This window comes from Bos taurus, chromosome 15 (genome assembly GCF_002263795.3).
Source record: "Bos taurus isolate L1 Dominette 01449 registration number 42190680 breed Hereford chromosome 15, ARS-UCD2.0, whole genome shotgun sequence".
Taxonomy (NCBI): domain Eukaryota; kingdom Metazoa; phylum Chordata; class Mammalia; order Artiodactyla; family Bovidae; genus Bos; species Bos taurus.
The window spans coordinates 17,135,991-17,155,786 of NC_037342.1; the positions used below are offsets into that span (position 1 = coordinate 17,135,991).

Genomic DNA, 19,796 nt, shown 5'->3' on the forward strand with positions numbered 1-19,796 from the left:
CACCCAGGGCTGATCACCTTTAGAATGGACTGTTCGATCTCCTTGCAGTCCAAGGGACTCTCAAGAGTCTTCTCCAACACCACAGTTCAAAAGCATCAATTCTTCCGCACTCAGCTAGGGACATATTATTCATTTGTTTCGAGTACTTGCTTTTTATCAGCTTTGTTTTTTTTTTAGCTTAAAAAACATCACCAGTTGCTTCTAGTTATTTTTTGAGTTATACTTCTGAAAGGCTGAGGCTGCCAGATTGAAGACCATCTGATATCTGGAAATCAGAATAGTTAATTTATTGGTTCTTCATTTTTCTCTTTCATATAAATACTATTCTTCAAGATATAGGAACAGTATCCAAAATAGATGAAAAGTTTACTTTTGAAGAGATTGCTCTTGAAACTAACAATTTCTCCAGCAAGCGACTTGAAAGACATTGTGTAATTATAAAGTGAAAGGCTTTAGCTTTAATCTCCACCCATTGAATTACATTGCTGTGTGGTCAGTTTGGTTGTTAAAAGTTTTGGGTACATAGCACCTTATCTGCTTACTAAGATTAGCAGAAATTTGATTTTTCTAGCCCCATTAACAGTAAATATATCTAATTTCTTCCCACAGTTTACTTTGACAAAGGCAAATTTGGAGACACTTACGACCAGTTTGTATAACATCTGGATAATCAAAATAGTCACAATGAAGCACTTCTTGAGGTGAGTATTAATGGTTTCCTGGATGAGCCTTATGAAATGGAGAGACTTCCTTAACAATTAGTATAGTATTTCTGTTCACCATTTGTGATCCTATAAGCAGGTCTCTTTGGATTGCATGTAATAGCATTGTTTTGGCTAAGAATGATTTAGCCATAGAGTTCCTTCTGCCAACTTTATATGCATACTGATGCTAGGAGAGAATACTTGCAAATAGGAGATTACAAGAGAATATAGGCACAAAAGCATGGGGCAGGTATACTTCGATGGTTTAGGTTTGAGGAATTAGTAGTCAAGGAATCAGTATAATTTGTATAGAATCTTTTTCTTTGAAAAAAGTAATTTTAAATATAGATTTTGGTTGGCCGGCCAATCCGTACAAGCATTTTCAAATCTTCATTTTTGGAGAAAAATATATATTCTAAGCTTTTGCTTTGCCTGCCTCAGTGATGCCTCTGAGATCTTCACTAATTTTTGGTTCCCTGAATATTATGCTGTATAGGGTGCCATATATGTTTGTGTACTTTAGAATGATCTTGTTTTGTTTTGAAAGCCATTTAGTTGGACATATAGTCATAATTACTTTTAAGAGTATTGACTGTCATTCACAGTTCTATAAATAAAATGCTCAGAGAAATTTTACATTAAATTAAAATATGACAAAATAAAGTTAATTTGGTCCTGAATGTTAGAAAATAAAACACACCCTCTACAATATTGAGTTTCTTTCCTGCAAGTTGGTGACCTACCTATATTTCATATTCTCATCCCTTGTTCTGGCTATTTTCTCTAAGAAAATAATTAGTTGGCTTATTTCTTTTAGGAAATGATTTAATTCTTTCAGTAGATGCAATTTAAGATTTTCTTTTTCCCACTGGTTTTCATTGCATTGTTATTTCTGGAGCACCTAAATTATTTGTGTGGAATTCACTATGTTTTGGTTGGCTACTGGTGTTTATCCAATCTTAGAATTGTGAAAACCTCTCAGAAGGTTAGAACTAAATTATTTACATACATTAGCATTTATTTTGTTGTACCAAATATTTCTCAACCTGTTTATTTTAGATGTGTAAAAAGATAGTATTTGAAAAATCACTGGGACATTTACCATCAAAGTATTTAACTCATACATTTTTGGTTGCCATGGCAATTAACCTGTTTACACATTCATGAAAAATTAGTAACTATAAATCTCCCTTGAATGTAAATGTGGTGTTTTTTAGTTGTAGAATCATATTAACAGAGAGCTTTAATACTGGTTGAAGATTAGGAGTTCCTTTTGTAAAACGGGGGGGGGGGGGGGGGGTGGTAGTGGTGAAGCGTGTACCAAGCCTTGAACTACTGAATTTCTTCTTCAATGTTTTATTTGTTTTAAAAAAAACCTGAGTGGCCTCAAAACCAGCCATTTAAAGAGAAATAGCATTTGTTTCTGTTAGATTATGTTAAGTTGCGTAGGTATAGAGATTATATTTTTAATATTAATTTGTATTTTATGATTTAAAACCGATACAGTGGGAAATCTACCACTCTAATTTCACACAGAGCAGCACCAAGGGTGATGGAACTGGCATATCCCTATCAGTTATGTGTTCTCATACAAATTGTTCTCTTTTAACTTGGCACATTTGTTGTATAAACTTTACTTAACATTGAAACTGAAGCTAGGAAAATAAGCTACACATCAAGAAAGAAATGAGGATTTTCTCGTTAATCCTTGGTTTTGAAATAACAAAAGGAAACTCAATCATCATTTCTTCTTAGTTAATTATTGCTTTTGACTTTAATTTTTGTTTTTAATTCTTATTAAGTTATAACTTGTGTGTATTCATTATATGTTAATGTTTGTGGGATTTGGAGGAATAAGAGGGCAAGAAGCAAGAATCCTGCATCACAGGCCCTATCAGGTAATTTAGATTGCCTTCTGTTCCCTGTGGTCCGTTCCTACAGATGCTGGACAATTTGGCAATCTTTACATTGGAACTAAAGAGATAGTTACATAAATATAACTTGAACAAATCATGTGTTAATTCCTGAGCTCAGCAAATATATTATGCAGAATAAGGAGTTGACTTTCACTGAGGAGAATTGGCATCATTTAAAAGCCCACAGAGTGATTAATCTGTCTACTTCTGAATTACTCTAGAATGAGCAATTTCTGAGGTCATGTACAGCCTCAGAAGAAATGAAGTTAATCTTAAAGAAACCAAGTGTGGGAAAAAAATGAGTTTTAATCCACATTTAAGGTACATGGAGCCCACACTCTTCTCTCTGACTACCTGCTACCATCACATATGTTAATGGTGTAACTACTCAAAGCTTAAGGGAATAGGAAAAACATGACATGAGACACATGTATACCTGTGGCGGATTCATTTTGATATTTGGCAAAACTAATACAATTATGTAAAGTTTAAAAATAAAATAAAATTAGAGAAAAAAAATAAATAAATAAAACTATAAAAAAAAATAGAAATAAATGCTATAGGATTAATACACCCAGATGAAGGGTGTGTTTTAAGTTCACATTAGATATGGGATATTGGATAAGTACCCCATAGTCACCCAGTATGACTTTAGCCATGATCTGCATTAAAAAAAAACACGGGATAAAACTGAGAAGAAAGTGTGTCTATGTGTGATCAGAAAGAGGGGACACTTTTTGAGTCCAAAATAGAACTGAAGCTTAGAGTTTAGTTTATTTAATATATTTCATTAATTTCAATTCAATTGATGTTTATAACAGAGAGGACCTAACACTTATATCAAGATCTTTTCCTTTACTAGAATTTAGTTATTGAGATTATATACATTTAAGGTCACTGGAACATTATTAATTTTGAATTTTTCTAATAAAGGGGATATTAGGAGTCACCCCATATAAATAATTGCTTCCAGCTATTTCAGCCTCAAGATCTCAGTTTCTTGGCATGGACCTTACTGGTTACTTTCCTTCCTTAAGCAGAAGAGAGGAAAGTGAAAACATCTGCCAACCTCAAACCTCCATGGGAGAAACTGAGATATAGAGCAGACTTGTACTGGCTATGAAACAATAGAGGGAGAAACAGTATTTCCCTGCTATGATTAATAGATACAGGCTTCCAGTTCACAAAAATATCTGTAAATGGAGTTTTAGAAGTCATTCACACTTGATTAATATCTTCATCCACTGATTGAATTAGTAACATTTAGTACTACTAATAATTCTAGTACTATGCCACATTTTAACTTTTATTTTCTCTTCATAACAACTGTAATAAAAGAGGAATTAATACTTCACTTTATAGCACGGGGCAAAAAGTTTATTAACAAAGTTAAAAAAAACTCATGCAAAGCACACAGATATTGAATGCACACCTATCTGACGTCAAAGTTTTTTTCTCTTAATATCTGTATCATGTTACTCCCTTACTGTATACCTGTTGTGAGGTGTTCTGGGTGATACAAAAATGAATATGAGGTGGCCTGTTCTCTAAAGTAGCATACCACTTGGTAACGAGATAAAGCCACACTTACAAAATTAAGATGTAAGAAAGAATGTGATTGGTGACATGCTGCAGCTATTTTGTGACAGGAATATTCAGGGAAGGCCTCACTGAGTTGATGTTGAAGGAAAGAGATAGAGGATGTAATACATGGAGAAGGTGCTTGAGCAAAGCCTAAGAAAGTATGACCAGCTGCCACAAGCATCAAGTGGTCAAGGCTTATTGGCTGTAAATCCTTTTTAGGATGAGTACAAGATAAGGTGCAAAGATAAATTTGGGGGGCAGTTCTTGGACACCTTTGGAAGCATGGCATAAAACAGCCCAGAAGCATGGTAACACTTTCACCAAGAAATAATATGGACCTTAAAGAAAAAGATGAACCTGAAAGTGAAAGTTAGTCACTCAGTCGTGTCTGACTCTTTTGTGACGCCATCGACTGTAGCCCACCAGGCTCCTCTGTCCATGGAATTCTCCAGGCAAGAATGCTAGAGTTGGTTGCCATTTCCTTCTCCAGGGGATCTTCCCAACCCTGGGATCGAACCTGGGTCTCCTGCATTGCAGGTGGATTCTTTACTGTTTGAGCCACTAGGGAAGCCCTTATATAAAAAGATGTCAGACCAAAAAAAAAAAAAAAGAAAATCTTTTTTCCTTAAAACATATGTCTAACTTTATCTTAGAGCCAGATATCTAGTCCATTCCTTCCATTATGAGTAGCTTGTGCACAGTCATACAGTATTGAGGGTAGATTTGAAGTCAGACTTCAGACACTTCCCTATTTAATTGGGTAGCATTTCCATTCAGCACCAACTAATTTCCACTGCTTTTGCTGGGCTGAAGGTGCAGGTTCATGTAATTCTTCCAGAATTTGATTAGCCTCACTTGAGACTTTAACTGAGCATATTTTTTGGATGTTGAAGCAAAGTCCTGAAAAAATGGTAGATTTATGGTACACCCGAATACCTCTCTCATTGTAGACTGGTACTTTTAGCCATAGTTTTCTCTTTTTTTTTTTAGGACACATACATACACACCACATATGTATATACATACATAAATATACACATGTATACATACATATATATATATATCTATGTATGTGTATATATTATATATAGACCCATACAGAGGTACACATGTTTACACATATATATTTCAAATTATTTTGTTTCCTGTATTAAAACAAAGTATCCATACCCTTATTGGAATATGTTAACCTGAAGAGTTTTCTAGGCAGTTTCCTATAGGTGACCTCATCAGAGCTTGCCATGACATGTTTTTTGAACCTACAATATTAGTTCTCCTGCCCTGTCTGTTTGCTTTCCCAGGTTAGGGACTTTTTCAACTCTTATGTCTTCAGATATATGCTCTGTCCCTTTCTCTCTTTTCTCTTTCTGGGACCCATATAATGTGAATGTTAGTATACTTGATGTGGTCACAGAGATCTCTTAAACTGGCCTCATTTGTTTTACTTCTCTGTTTAGCTTCAGTGATTTCCACTACTGTGTTTCCAGCTCACTGATTTGTTGCCTGTGTCTCATCTAAGTTGCTGCTGCTGCTGCTAAGTCACGTCAGTCGTGTCTGACTCTGTGCAACCCCATAGACGGCAGCTCACCAGGCTCCCGTCCCTGGGATTCTCCAGGCAAGAATATTGGAGTGGGTTGCCATTTCCTTCTCCAGTGCATGAAAGTGAAAAGTGAAAGTGAAGTCCCTCAGTTGTGTCCAACTCTTCGTGACCCCCATGGACTGTAGCCCACCAGGCTCCTCCGTCCATGGGATTTCCCAAGCAAGAGTACTGGAGTGGGGTGCCATTGCCTTCTCCCTCATCTAAGCTACTGTTGATTCTTTCTAGAGTATTTCTTATTTCAATTATTGTATTCTTCATCTCTGTTTGGTTCTTCTTAATATTTTCTAAATCTTTATTAAAAAATTCTAATTTCTTACTCTGTTCATCCAATCTTCTGCCAAGTTCTTTGCACATCTTTAAGTCATTAACTTTACCTCTGTATCAGGTAGATTGTCTATCTCTACTTCACCTGGTTCTTCTGGGGTTTTATCTTGTTCCTTTGGAAGATATTTTTCTGCCATCTCATTTTGCTTGATTTGCTGTTTTTATTTTTATTTTTTTAATATAAATTTATTTGTTTTAATTGAAGGCTAATTACTTTACAATATTGTGGTGGTTTTGCCATACATTGACATGAATCCGCCACAGGTGTACATGTGTTCCCCATCCTGAATCCCCCTCCCACCCTCCCCATCCCATCCCTCTGAGTCATCCCAGTGCACCAGCCCTGAGCACCCTGTCTCATGCCTCGAACCTGTACTGGCGATTTGTTTCACATATGATAATATACATGTTTCAATGCCATTCTTCCAAATCATCCCTCCCTCTCCCACAGAGTCCAAAAGACTGTTCTATACATCTGTGTCTCTTTTGCTGTCTTGGCATACAGGGTTATCGTTACCATCTTTCTAAATTCTATATATGTGTGTTAGTATACTGTATTGGTGTTTTTCTTTCTGGCTTACTTGACTCTGTATAATAGGCTCCAGTTTCTGCTGTTTTTATTTCCATGTATTTGGAAGGTTTGTTTTGTTTTCTGACCTTGGAGAACTGGTCTTTCATAGGTGATGTCTTATGTATCCCAGCAGTACACTCACCTCTTATTACCAGAGCTCAGTGCTCTTGGGGTGCCCCCTATGTGGACTACATGCATCCTTATACTGTGTGTGTGTTAGTTGCTTAGTCGTGTCTGATTCTTTGCAACCCCGTAGACTGTAGCCCACCAGCCCCTCCATCCATAGGATTCTCCAGGCAAGAACATCAGAGTAGGTTGCCATTTCCTTCCCCAAAAGGAACTATAGAAAGTAAGAAAGTGAAGTCACACAGTTGTATCCGACTCTTTGTGACCCCATGGACTATAGCCTACGAGGCTCCTCCATCCATGGAATTTTCCAGGCAAGAGTACTGGAGCGGGTTGCCATTTACTTCTCCACCTTCTACTGCAGTGGGCTGAATACTGTAGATGGTCTGGTAGGCATGGCTATTCTTACCTCTCACCCCTACCCCTGCCTTGGTCAGTTGGTTGCAAAGCCTGCTTTGTGCAGAAGCTGCTGGCAGCTGGTGGCAGGGATGGGTCACAAGATAGCACTTTGGGGATTCCAGAGGCTAGTGTTGGCCCTCCTGTGGGTTGACCTGGGATCCAGGACAAGTGTTTGTGGGGCTGGGGGTGTTTGATCAAATGTTGGTCTGCTGATGGCCGGAGCCTGTTCATTATATGGCCCACTGCAGGGCCTGGAGTGTCCCCAGATAGTTTCAGCTCATTGGTGAGTGGGCTGGATCCCACAATGACTGGCTGAGGTGTTCAAAATGTCTCAGAACTGGTATCCTATCAGCCTGGGGTAGGCAGAGCCAGGTTCTGGGTTCTCCGGCTGCATAGCCCTGGGGGTCCTGGAGCTGATGTAGGGTGGTATCTTGTGTGTTGCTGGGTGAGGCCAACTCCTGACACAGCTGGCTGCAGGGTCTGGGGTGTCCCAAAGCTTGTATAATCCCACTAGTGATCTAGGGGCTGGATCCTAGGGTGCCTGGCTCAGAGGTCTTAGAACTGGTGTTGGCCTGCTGTTGGATAGGCTGGGTTGTGACATGTTAGGCTGTGGGGGTACTGCCGTGGTCCTGGAAGTGGTGTCTGTCTCCTGGTGGGTGAGCCCTGGTCCTGGGGTCTCAGGCTGTAGGACCCAGGGTCCTGAAGCTGGTGTCAGCATGCTGGTGGACAGGGCTGAGGCCCTGGGGTCCTAGGGCTAGTGCTGGTGCCCTGGTGTGTGGGGCCAGGTCCTGGGCCCTCTAGTGGGCAGGGGTCTTAAGGCAGTAGTCCTGTTGGTAGATGGGACCGTGTTCCTACCCAGCTGATTGCTTAGCCTAAGGCATCCCAGTACTGGTGCTGACAGGCCGGTGGGTAGGGCCAGGTCCCAGAGCTAAGTTCCAGGGAGGATTCTAAAATGTCACTTGCCAGCACACATGTCCCTATGGTAGGACACACTCCCCACAATGGCTGCTGCCAGTGTCTGTGTCCCCAGGGTGAGCTCCAGTTGCCTCCTGCCTCTCCAAAAGGCTCTCCAAGATCAGCAGGTAGGTCTGACCCAGGCTCCTTTCAAATGACTGCTTCTGCCCTGGTTGCCAGAGCGTGTGAGATTTTGTGTTGTTGTTGAGTCACTCAGTCATGTCTGACTCTTTGGGATTCCATGGACTGTAGCCTACCAGGCTCCTCTGTCCATGGAAACTTTACTGGACTGATTGCCATTTTCTTCTTGGAGATCTTCCAGACCTAGAAATCAAACCAGCATCTCCTGCATTAGCAGGCAGATTCTTTACCTGAGCCACCAGGGAAGCCCCGTGAGATTTTGTGTGTGCCCTTTAACAGTGAGGTCTTTTTCCTACCGCTCTCCGGGTCCCCTGATTGGCCTTCAGACCTTAACCTTTTGGTGATCATCATCCTGGTGCAGGATCCCCAGACTGGGAAGTCTAATGTTGGGCTTGACCTCTTTGCTCCATGTGGAGACCCTCTGCAGTTGTGATTGTTCTCTCATTTGTGGGTCATCTACCCAGGGGTCTGACTGTGCCTCATCTCCACCCCTCCTACCTGTCTTGTTGTGGTTCCTTCTTTATATCTTTAGTTGTAGAAGATCTTTTCTGCTAGTCTTCTGGTCTTATCAGCTGTTGCTCTGTAAATAGTTACAAGTTTGGTGTGCCATGGAAGGAGGTGAGCAAGCAGTCTTCCTACTCTGCCATCTTGGTCAGTCCCCTTGTCTAAATGCTTCCTAAATGTCAAAGCATAATGTGTTTGCTGATTCTCTTATAAATAAACTAGTAAGTATGTTGTCCAAATAGAAAAAAAACCTGAATTTTAAAAATAAATCTTGTAAAATGGATGGATTTAACATTGTTTTTAATTAAATAGTGATCTCATTAGCAATTTAAGAGAAGCTTATGTCTCTCTTCTTTGAAAGGAAAAGAATAAACCATTATTATTTCAGTTGTACCACAGTCAGCTATTGCTCCCTAATCCCTCATATAAAATGTCCCAGAATTAAAAAATAGTGCCCTTTACTATAGCAATAGCATTTGGAATAATGTCTATCCATGATAGATTTATACCCACTAATTTTAGAAGGCAGCATGTCTTTTCAGATAAAGAATGATGGAAAAGAGCCGGAGAGGGCCTTCCTTGCTGGTCCAGTGGCTGGGACACTGTGCTTCTACTTCAGGGCATGCAGGTTCCATCCCTGGTCAGGCAACTAAGATACCACATGCCACAAGGCCAAAAAAAAAAAAAAAAGAATGATGGAATTCCATCCAAGGGGCTGCACACTGCCTCACTGCTGCTTAATGTGAGGGAGATAATCTTGTTTCTCTAGAGGCCCACAAATGGTTTATTTGTATGATTTCACATTTCTAATCCATGTATCAAGTCCTCCAGAGCCTCTTTTCCTATGGATTCTCATTATTTAGAAGGACCCATTTACTAGGCCAAATACCTGTTGATGAGTTAATTTCCACCTGACTGCCAGTGCTCCTAATTGGGAACTTCAATAGAGCAACTAAAAATTTTTAAAATGTCATTTCAGAAAGTACATGTGATGTTGGAAACATTCAGTAGTCTGCTGTTCTTTATGGCCATTCAGATGAAAGTATTTCATTTAAGAAAGTTGTTTTGATCCAAGAATTGTGATTATTTTGTATGTGTCTTTCCTCACCAGTAGTGTATTTCTTGTTTATTATAGGATTCCTTCAAGCAAGAATTAACTTTCAGTAGCAAATTCATTGAAACTGTTCAAAATAAGCTACTTTTCTCTTCCTGTTCCAAAAGAAGATATCAGAGTCACAAATTTAAGATGATGGAGTAGTGTACAGGTACCCACACCCCCACCCCACAAACAGGAGACCACAGGGTCCTAGGTACATCTCCTGTTTTCGAGGCCTTATCACTGCTGAATGGATTCCCCTAACAAAGACGCACGAGACAGGAGCTCACTTTTATTTGGTAGAGATAGGATTCAGTTTGAATAATTTACATTGGGTGGCTATTCTTGTGCAAACTAGGGGATGAATGTTAAATGATAAAAGTGATCATTTTTGCCTTATGGAAGGACATTGCTGTGAATTCAGCCATAAACTTCACTCTGCAGCATATTAGTAAATAACAGTAACAGAAAATGTTGGAAATAGAATATGAGTAAGTAGCTCTTGTGTATTTATTCAATTTTTGTTCCTGGACAGGGACATGAACCCTGGGCCCTGTATAAGACTGTATAAGTAGCTCTTATGTTAAATCAGATTCTTCCAGTGCTTAAGCAAGGCATTCATCTTTGAAACTGCAGTAGCTCCTTTTGGAACATGATCAAGAAGCTGTGATTGAAAAAAGAGAAACAAACACAAAAAACCTGCTATCTGTACATATATTTATTAAAAATAGGAGATGGTGGGAATTCCCTGACAAGCCAGCGGTTAGGACTCTGTGCTTTGAGTGTGGGCCTTGGTTCAATTCCTGGGCAGAGAACTATGATCCAGCAAGCCATGCAGCGTGGCAAACACACACACACACAAAAGCACACACATATGAAAGAACAGGAGATGTGACAGTATTTTCTTTTTTTAGTCTTGAGAATTTGATTGTTAAGTTCCTATACAATATAGCAGAGCTTTACAGTAGTGATTTGAGAATCTTCCATAAGAACTAAGAAAACTAAGGATAGTGTTATGAAGAATAAATCAAACTATCTTCCTAAATAAAACTAAGACTGTTGGTTTGATGATTCAAGTTAGGAAATAACAAAACAAGCTGCGCTTTAAACCCTCTGAACATAGGGTTCAGGTGGTAAAGAATATATGTCAGTAATTCTTCTAAGAATAGGAACAGAAGGATAGGATTAAAGAAAGCAAATGGGATCTGCCACATAGGTATATTTGAGATGCCTTCATTCCAAGCATGCGGTCAGAAAGGAGATAAAATTAAAAGAAGGAAAAGTACTATAAATCCAAAAGTTCCTATTCCTAAACACAGAATGGAAAGGGACACACCTTTCTCCCTTTCTCCCTCCTTCCTTTCTTTCTTTTTTCCTAAACCAACTACTGATTAGCTTCAGTTCAGTTCAGTTCAGTTGCTCAGTCATGTCCAACTCTTTGCAACCCCATGAATCGCAGCACTCCAGGCCTCCCTGTCCATCACCAACTCCCAGAGTTCACTCAGACGCAAGTCCATCGAGTCAGTGATGCCATCCAGCCATCTCATCCTCTGTCATCCCCTTCTTCTCCTGCCCCCAATCCCTCCCAGCATCAGAGTCTTTTCCAATGAGTCAACTCTTCGCATGAGGTGGCCAAAGTACTAGAGTTTGAGCTTTAGCATCATTCCTTTCAAAGAAGGAATTCCTTCCCAGGGCTGATCTCCTTCAGAATGGAGGAGATCTCTTAAGGTTGGATCTCTTAAGAGCATTTAAAGATGCACTTCTTAATTTCTTCCTTTTCAGGGTAAACATGACAAACGACTTTAACATTCTTCCCAAATATTTAATCATTTTTATTGTTCTCTGGACCTTAAGCAGTTTTCCCACAAACTTTATAATTAACACACTGAAATAGATTCAAACATTTAAGGAATGATCTCCTGGTAGGTAGCATTTGATGATGAGGAACAGCCATCCTGAGGTGCTCATATGGAGGTTTTGCTGATCTGGTCCTTTCATGAGGAAGCAACTTGGGTACTTGTTCTCATCAAAATAAGACTTCCAAATTAAGAGGTAGCACTGATGTTTCCTTCTCTGACCATGCCTTAGGTTTATGATCTAAATGCAAAATAAATAGTATCTGGCAAAACATGGTTTGATCTGATGATTGGCTGGAAAATACCTCACATACAAAGAAAGTACAGTGCCTACTATAACAAGCTGGTTGCTTAATGAAATATTTATGGGCATGTTGGCCAATTAGAAAAACAAGGGGAAAAAATAAAAATATATCCTGGATACTATTGATAAATAACATAATTGGACTATCAGCCCAGAAATTATGAAAGGGTAAGGAAGCAGTGTATAAAAGTCAGTGCCTGTAATGCAGGAGACCCAGGTTCAATCTCTGGATCTGGAAGATCCCCTGGAAAAGGGAATGGATACCTACTCCAGTATTGCTGCCTGGAGAATTAATGGACAGAGGAGTCTAACAGACTACAGCCCATGTGGTCACAGAGTCAGACACAACTGAGTGACTAACACTTTCACAACTGAAAGGAGCATTTCTCTTTCATGATTTGTGATATTCTTCCTGTGATTATATGAGAGAGTTGTGATGTACTTTACAGAGCTAGTGAGCCCTAAGAAATGAGACATCATCTTTAACCCCTCATTGTGGGTTTCCACCAGATGTTGTTGTCTTTGACTGTGTGAATATCCTCAGGGGAACTGAAAAAAAGAAATGCATAGAACATGATATCTTTTCTCTCCTTTTGTGTAAGATTGTCTGATGCAAAATAATTCCCCAAGCATTTTCTTCTCATATGCAAGGAGGCCAGTGGGAGAAATCATAGATGGGCTATAAGCCTCTCTACATCTGACTGCTTCCTGCCACCTAGAAGGTCACCTCTAGGTCTCAAGCCACATCTTTGTATAGATCTGATGAAGAATTTGCATGGGGGAAATTTTCTGCAGTTTAACTTAATTGGCTTGTACCTAAATAGGGTGAATACAAAGATACTCCTTAAACAGTAATTAGAACCTTTTCTCTAGGCAGATTTAGAGAACTATAAGAACCTGATTATTATGCAGTCCTAATGTATAGACTTAAAAGAGGCTTCATCTGAGTAGCTGGCCCACATGCTAGACAGACTTTACAGGAAGTTGCACATGGGTACCATAAGGGCAGATATCATGGAAAGCTTTATTTTTGACTTAGTAATAGGATTAATGCCAACCAGTTATTAATATCATTACCGTTTGGCTGATAACCAGTTAATAAGGATATTGCTCAATCTTTTCTTCTGTCATAGCTATCCAATAGTTGGAAAAATAGAAAATTTTTTCAAGAAAGCGAGTTGAAGTTGTGTATAATTTCTTACTCATCTAATTAAAATGTTCCGTTAATTATTTTCAGGGTTACATTTTTTAGAAGCTGGTAATCTAAATCTTAACAGATCTTAGAACATATTTGACTAAAACAGTTGAATTGCAGACTTCACAACACAGTAAATCCATTTTTTTGTCTTTCAGTAGAATCTGACTTCATATAGAAATTTCATATCTACTTGTTTGTAGTGATTTTTCGTGATCACTGTTATAACTTTCTTTTTTCTTAAAATAATGTATACATATTAAAAAAGAAAATTACTTAACCAGAAAAGCAAGTAAAAATTACTCATGATTCCATTACCCAGACAAACCTCTGTTAACCTTTTTGTTGAATATCCTGCCAATCTGTTTCTCCTTGTTTGTATATCATCATTAAATTTTTTGTTTTATTTATTATAAGAAAAGATATATTATTCCATACATGTTCTTTGGATATTTTATGTTATTAGGTACTCTAGAATCCAATTTTATTATCTACAAAGGATTCTCTCATATTTTAGTGTAGCGGTTTTGGTTACTTATATGTTTCCTCTGTTCCCTTTGCATTTATATGATATAAACTTCATGCTTTTGTACAAGTTAGTTTGTTGGAATTGTTGTTTTTAACTTAAGCTGTTCGAAGTATTGGAGCCAGAGCAGTTGAACAAAGGAACACAATTAAGGTATTTGTTCAAATCAGGGAATCATCACATCACAGAGGCTTAACTACACTAATTAATTAGTTAACTACACTAATTCATCTGAGTGACCCTGGATCACCTTATGTTAGAATTGGAGGAAATTAGTGAACATGTGAGAAAAATATCTTTTAGAAATGACACCAATAAGAAGTATTATAAATAATTCTGCCTTTTAGGAAAACAACTCTACCTTCTAGGGAAACTCTAGTATTCAAAGAAGATGAGTTGAATACAAGTTCCTGGATAATAAATCTTTACCTCTATAGCCTGAGTCATTTGAGACTCCTAACAGTATCATGAAGTAGTAGACATATTAAAAACTAAATATGTGGACTTACATATTAAATATGTAAATATGTAGATTCACATATTAAATATGTAGACTTGTATTAAAAACTAAAAGTTGCCATAAAATGCAAATTCACATGTGCCAGAGACATTGTGGATAAGTACATGATTGGTGACGATATATTTTATAGTTTGTCCCCTAAAGTATAGTTCCAATACTTTATTGGAGTGAGATAGGGTGTACAATGAAGAAAACTTTGTTTAGCAGGAGCCCGGAACAAACTTGTCAAGAGGGGGAGATTTTGGAAAGTTTAAATCAGAGAATGTTGGAGAACCAAAGGTCAACATGCTTGTTCAGTGAGCTGATAAGGAGGCATTCTGGCACATCCAAGAAGTATTGGGATTGGTCAGCAGAAAAGACAGGTGGCCACACAATCGAGCCTTAAAGAGGACAATAGTACCAAAACAAAAGCAGAGGAAAGGAGAAAAATGGGAGCAAGGGAAGAAATAAACAGTAGCCAAAAAAGGCACCAAGGAAAAACTGGAAATTTACGAGGGTGAGCTGAGAGGCTATTCATGGAGGCAGAAGATGAGGGTTGCTATAGCATGTTCTTCCCATGGCTATAGGAGAGACAGCTTCTAAAACACAAGGATTCTGTATTCAAGGTACTGATTGGTTTTAAAAATATTTTTAGCCAAAGGTAGGAAAAGAAAGGATTCCCATGCTTCACCCTCTGTTGGTGTATCAAATTTACTAGAATAGGCATTCTGGAGCTTGCTGTCATAGTAGGTATGTCCTTACAGACCTAGGGCTTCACTCCTGATGATGGATTTTGTAGCTACCTCAAATAAAGTAACATGGGATTGAAATAAGGAAATATGCGTGTGAACCCAAGAAGTCTAATGGTTGGTTTTCTTCTGGGCTTGTTGCTTGCTGGTGGTGGCTGCTTTCTATTCTCTTCCAGAGTTCTGTTGGAAGAGTGCTGTCTTTTATTTTTGACAGAATGCTGATCCAGGTGTGCCTGTTTTTTTATTGTAAATTTTTGTGGCGTTGCCTGAAATTTGTAATGAGAAAACTGACTGGAAGATGTGAACTGCAACGAATCTGTTATAATACCAAGCCTGGAGCTTCTAGAACCATGAAAATTGGTAAGCATGAAACAAAGAAGTAAGCACAATGTAGACTTTCTGTAATTGAAGATACAGTGTTATATTTCAGTACAATAATTGTAAACCACTTGTAAAAGATAATATTTGAATAGCTTTTAAAATTATCTCTTTTCCAGAAACATCACTGAGAGATTCAAAAAGTAAGGTAGGTAAAATTGTTTCTATATTTTTCAGCAACTTCTCACTTGGAGGCTTACCTCCAATCATCCAAAAGTAAAAATTTTCAGAAACAAAATTTACCTCTGGCTATGGGCTTCCCTGGTGGCTCAGATGGTAGAGAGTCTGCCTGCAATGCAGGAGACCCAGGTTCAATCCCTGGGTCAGGAATATTCCCTGGAGAAAGAAATAGCAACCCCCTCCAGTATTCTTGCCTGGGAAATCCCATGGACAGAGGAGCCTGGCAGGCTACAGTCCATGCGGTCACGAAGAGGTGGACACAACTGAGCGACTGAGCACATGTATACTAAGGCAAACTGAGAAGAAAGAATTTTTTCCCATCACAAACCACTGTGCTTTTTATCTAAAAGCAGGTACTCATGAATTTCCAGACAGATTTATGCTGCACATATTACTTCATTGTTGAATTCATCCCTTTTTATATCTCATTTCCAAATCATAAATATTCCATGGAAATAAGAGAAGTGTTATCTCTCTGCTACTTCCTCAATATCCAAATCATTTAACTTTATACTCAAGATTTTCCAAGCCACTATGCTAGCATTTCTAGCACATAGTTAAGCACCCACATAAGAAAGAAAAATTTGTTTCTTAAGATTCTTGAATATTTAACTTTGACATCCTTAAGACTGTATCTCCTATGTACTTCACACAGTCATAGACATATACTCATTAACAATGGAAACCATGTGTATTCAGTGAGAAAAAGAAAATATAATATTTCTATGTGAGTAACTTGAAACAGATGGAAGTGGTAAAAAAAACAAGCTTATGTATTTTTGTTTTATGTTTATTACCTTATTCAGAAAAACACCAAATTTACTAGAATTTAAAGACTACATGAATTTTTGTTTTTAAGCTTTAAACAAATATTTGAAGCCCCAATTTAATTAGACCCCACTTAAGATACTAGTGTTCATGACAAGGGAACTGATTTAAACTTGTTTTCTAGCTATTACAGACTTCAGTGAGTGTTCATCCTGATGCTATTGAAAAAACTATAGACGACATCATGGAACTGAAAAAAATTAACCCCGACATAAATCCACAGTAAGAATATGTTCATCATGTTATAAATATAAAACAGAAGTCACATGCCACATACTTAGTATTTCTAAATATGCTGTTTCTAAATACTTTCTCACACACGCTTTCTCTCTCTCTCTCTCCTTTCTCTGCCCCAGATAATTATCTGCATGTTTTGACTTTCAGGTGAAAAATAAAGAAAAAAGATGCCTTTTTCATTTTTGTAAATAGCAGCAACTTTGTAATTCTGTTGTGATTTATGTTTATGCTTTGAGGTGCAATGAATGTAAGAAATCTGATGGACGCCCTTGATATCAGAAGATGAAATAAAGGGTGCCCATCCATCAACAGTCACTCCATATGCTGCCTATGTTTTACATTAACAGTAAATGTACAAATTGTAAATGTGCCTGAGCTGACTCTGCTCTATGAAGAATATTTCTTCAGTTCATGACAGACTGTTAATCTTGGAGACAGTTATTACCTGCTTGTGAAGAAGACAGACATGTGTGGGAGGAGAGATGACTTTTATATGAAGACTTTAGAATTTTGTAATTAGTTGTCTTATCTTGGAAGTATTAAAATGCATTTGGCAATGTACATGATATTTAAAATTAGCTTTATATTTTCCATTGGGTACAGGAATTTTTCTGTAAAATTTTAGTCTAAGGATATTGGGTAGAATAAATTCTGTATGCAGATACAGTCAGATACAGTTTAGGTAGGTAACAGTCAAATTGTCTTTTAGATGTGCATACTTAAGAACTTCAGATGTTACATTCAGGGTGCACTTAGCATAGGTCTCTTATGTTGGAGGGATTCCAGGTACTAGCTAATTGCTCATCACAAAACTCCATTTCCACATGGTATCCATAGCATTCTTCTGCAGATGCTTCAGCTAATTAGCTGCTTTCCCTTATTCAGCTTTATTAAATATGATTTAATTATATAGTAAATGTCTTTTTGAAACCTGACTTATTTCTCTGAAATGGTGGTAAGAATGCAATTCATTTAAAATTTAAGATTACAATTAAGCATGAGAGATATATTAGACCTATAGAGATTGGGTTAGATTTAATAGCAAATCTTTTCTGTCTCTTTTATGAAAGTTATATATTTCATTCAGAAGTGTTTCCTTACCATCTATTCTTTTGATTTCCTTTAGGAAGAAAAAACTTTTATAGGTAGTATTTAATTGTGGTTTTGGACCGTGAATTTTAAATCATTATAACTGGGCTCAAACACAGCTTCATTAATCAAAATAGGAACCATTACAATCAACACATTTTTGCCAATGAGAAATTTTTGTTTATTCCTGTAGCATACAAACCCATGCTTTGGGATTTGACAAACCCTTGGAAAGCATTTTCTGCCTCCTGCTGATTGTAGAAGCGTTTTCCTTGCAAAAAGTTGTTGAGTTGCTTGAAAAAGTAGTAGTTGTACTTTGAGAGGTCAGGTGAACATAGTGGATACGCAGAACTTCGTAGCCCAGTTTGTTCAACTTTTGAAGTCTTGGTTGTGCAACATGTGGTTGGGCATTGTCGTGGAGAATTGGGCCCTTTCTGTAGGCCAGTGCTGGTTGCAGGCATTGTGGTTTTCGGTGCAAATCTTCAGTTTGCTGAGCATACTTCTCAGATGTAATGGTTTCGCCGGGATTCAGAAAGCTGTAGTGGATCAGATCAGCAGCAGACCGTCAAACAGTGATCATGACCTTTTTTTCATGCAAGTTTGCCTGTGAGAAGTGCTTTGTAGCTTCTTCTGGTTCAGCCATTGAACTGGTTGTTGCCAGTTGTCATATAAAATCCACTTTCATGACACATCACAATCCAATCAAGAAAAGCTTTGCTGTTGTTACATAGAATAAAACACTTCAAAATGACAGTTTTTGATTTGCAGTCAGTTCATGAGGTATCCACTTATCGAGCTTATTCACCTTTCCAATTTGCTTCAAATCCTGAATGACCATAAAATGGTTGATGTTGAGTTCTTCGCCAACTTCTTGTGTTAAAAGGTTCAGCTTCGATGATTGCTCTCAGTTGGTCATTGTCAGCTTCCAGTGACTGACCATTGCGCTCCTCAGTTCCAAGGCTCTCATCTTCTTTGCAAAACTTCTTGAACCACCACTGCACTGTATGTTCATAAGCAGTTCCTGGGCCAAATGCAGTGAGTTGTCTCCATTGCTTTACAATCCATTTAAACTCGAATGAGAAAATTGTTCAGATTTGCTTTTTGCCTAAACATCATTTCCACAGTGTCAAATAAATTTAAAATAAAAAGCATCTAATAAGTCATTAGCAAAAAACGTAAAGCAAGAAATGTGCATTAAAATGATGTATAACATGGCCACATTTATTTAAGACTGTATTCCAATATCAAATGGCAAATTTCAACAATGCAGAAATTAGGGTTAGGGTTAGCGTTTAGGGTTATGGTTAGACCCTGACCCAATAGATTGTATTTTACAGCCGAATATGAATTTTAGTGTTTTTTTTTTTCCAGTTTGACATTGACAAAATGTGATCTTTAAAAAATTAAATAATTTTCTGGAAAAAAAATCAAGAAATAGAGCTGGGGGAAATACCATGTAATCTATCAAGCCATCACTACTATTAACCTTACTTTGTTTTATACATTTTTTCAGGTGCCACTTATGGTGGTGGTAAGAATTACTACTGTAAAATTGAATTGGCTCCCTTGTTCTCTTTTTTATTTTTCCCACTCTCCTCTTTGCTCCAAATTAACTGTCTTCTCTGTCCTCTGTTGATTTTCTGGGTGATGAGTACCACTGTGCCTTTTTCCTAAGTTTAAATATCAGATTTAGGTTTTTTTTTTAAATTGAACATTCAGTTTTATATCAGTTTAGTGTTCTGGGTTATCTGACACTGCCCTTTGTGTTTGAAATAAACATACAGTCCTAAAATAAGATTTTCTATTGCCCTCAACTTTGAGTTAAACTCTATACATCTCTTCCCTCTCCAAAAAGATGGTTATGACACTGTCGTTGTGATTATGATGACCCCCCATTCCAACAAAAAATGTTTAAATTTAGTGAGTGAATTAGAAGTCAGAGTATATTGAGCAGTAATTCTTGGCTTGCATCATATGAAATTGCTATTGTTGAATCACAAAGTTGAATGACTATAAGGAAACTAGCAGCCATCAAA

At 37.8% G+C, this 19,796-nt stretch overlaps 1 protein-coding gene across 1 annotated transcript in view; it reads left to right on the forward strand.

Moving 5' to 3' along the window:
* Positions 1–606: 606 nt before the first annotated feature.
* ELMOD1 (ELMO domain containing 1) overlaps positions 607–19,796 on the forward strand; it is a gene marked incomplete at its 5' end in the record, with an annotated part of 60,304 nt that continues 41,114 nt past the window's right edge. Inside the window, 4 exon segments of the mRNA NM_001078108.1 lie at positions 607–701; positions 15,263–15,408; positions 15,546–15,574; positions 16,559–16,656. Of these exon segments, the coding sequence (NP_001071576.1) occupies positions 685–701; positions 15,263–15,408; positions 15,546–15,574; positions 16,559–16,656 (290 nt within the window).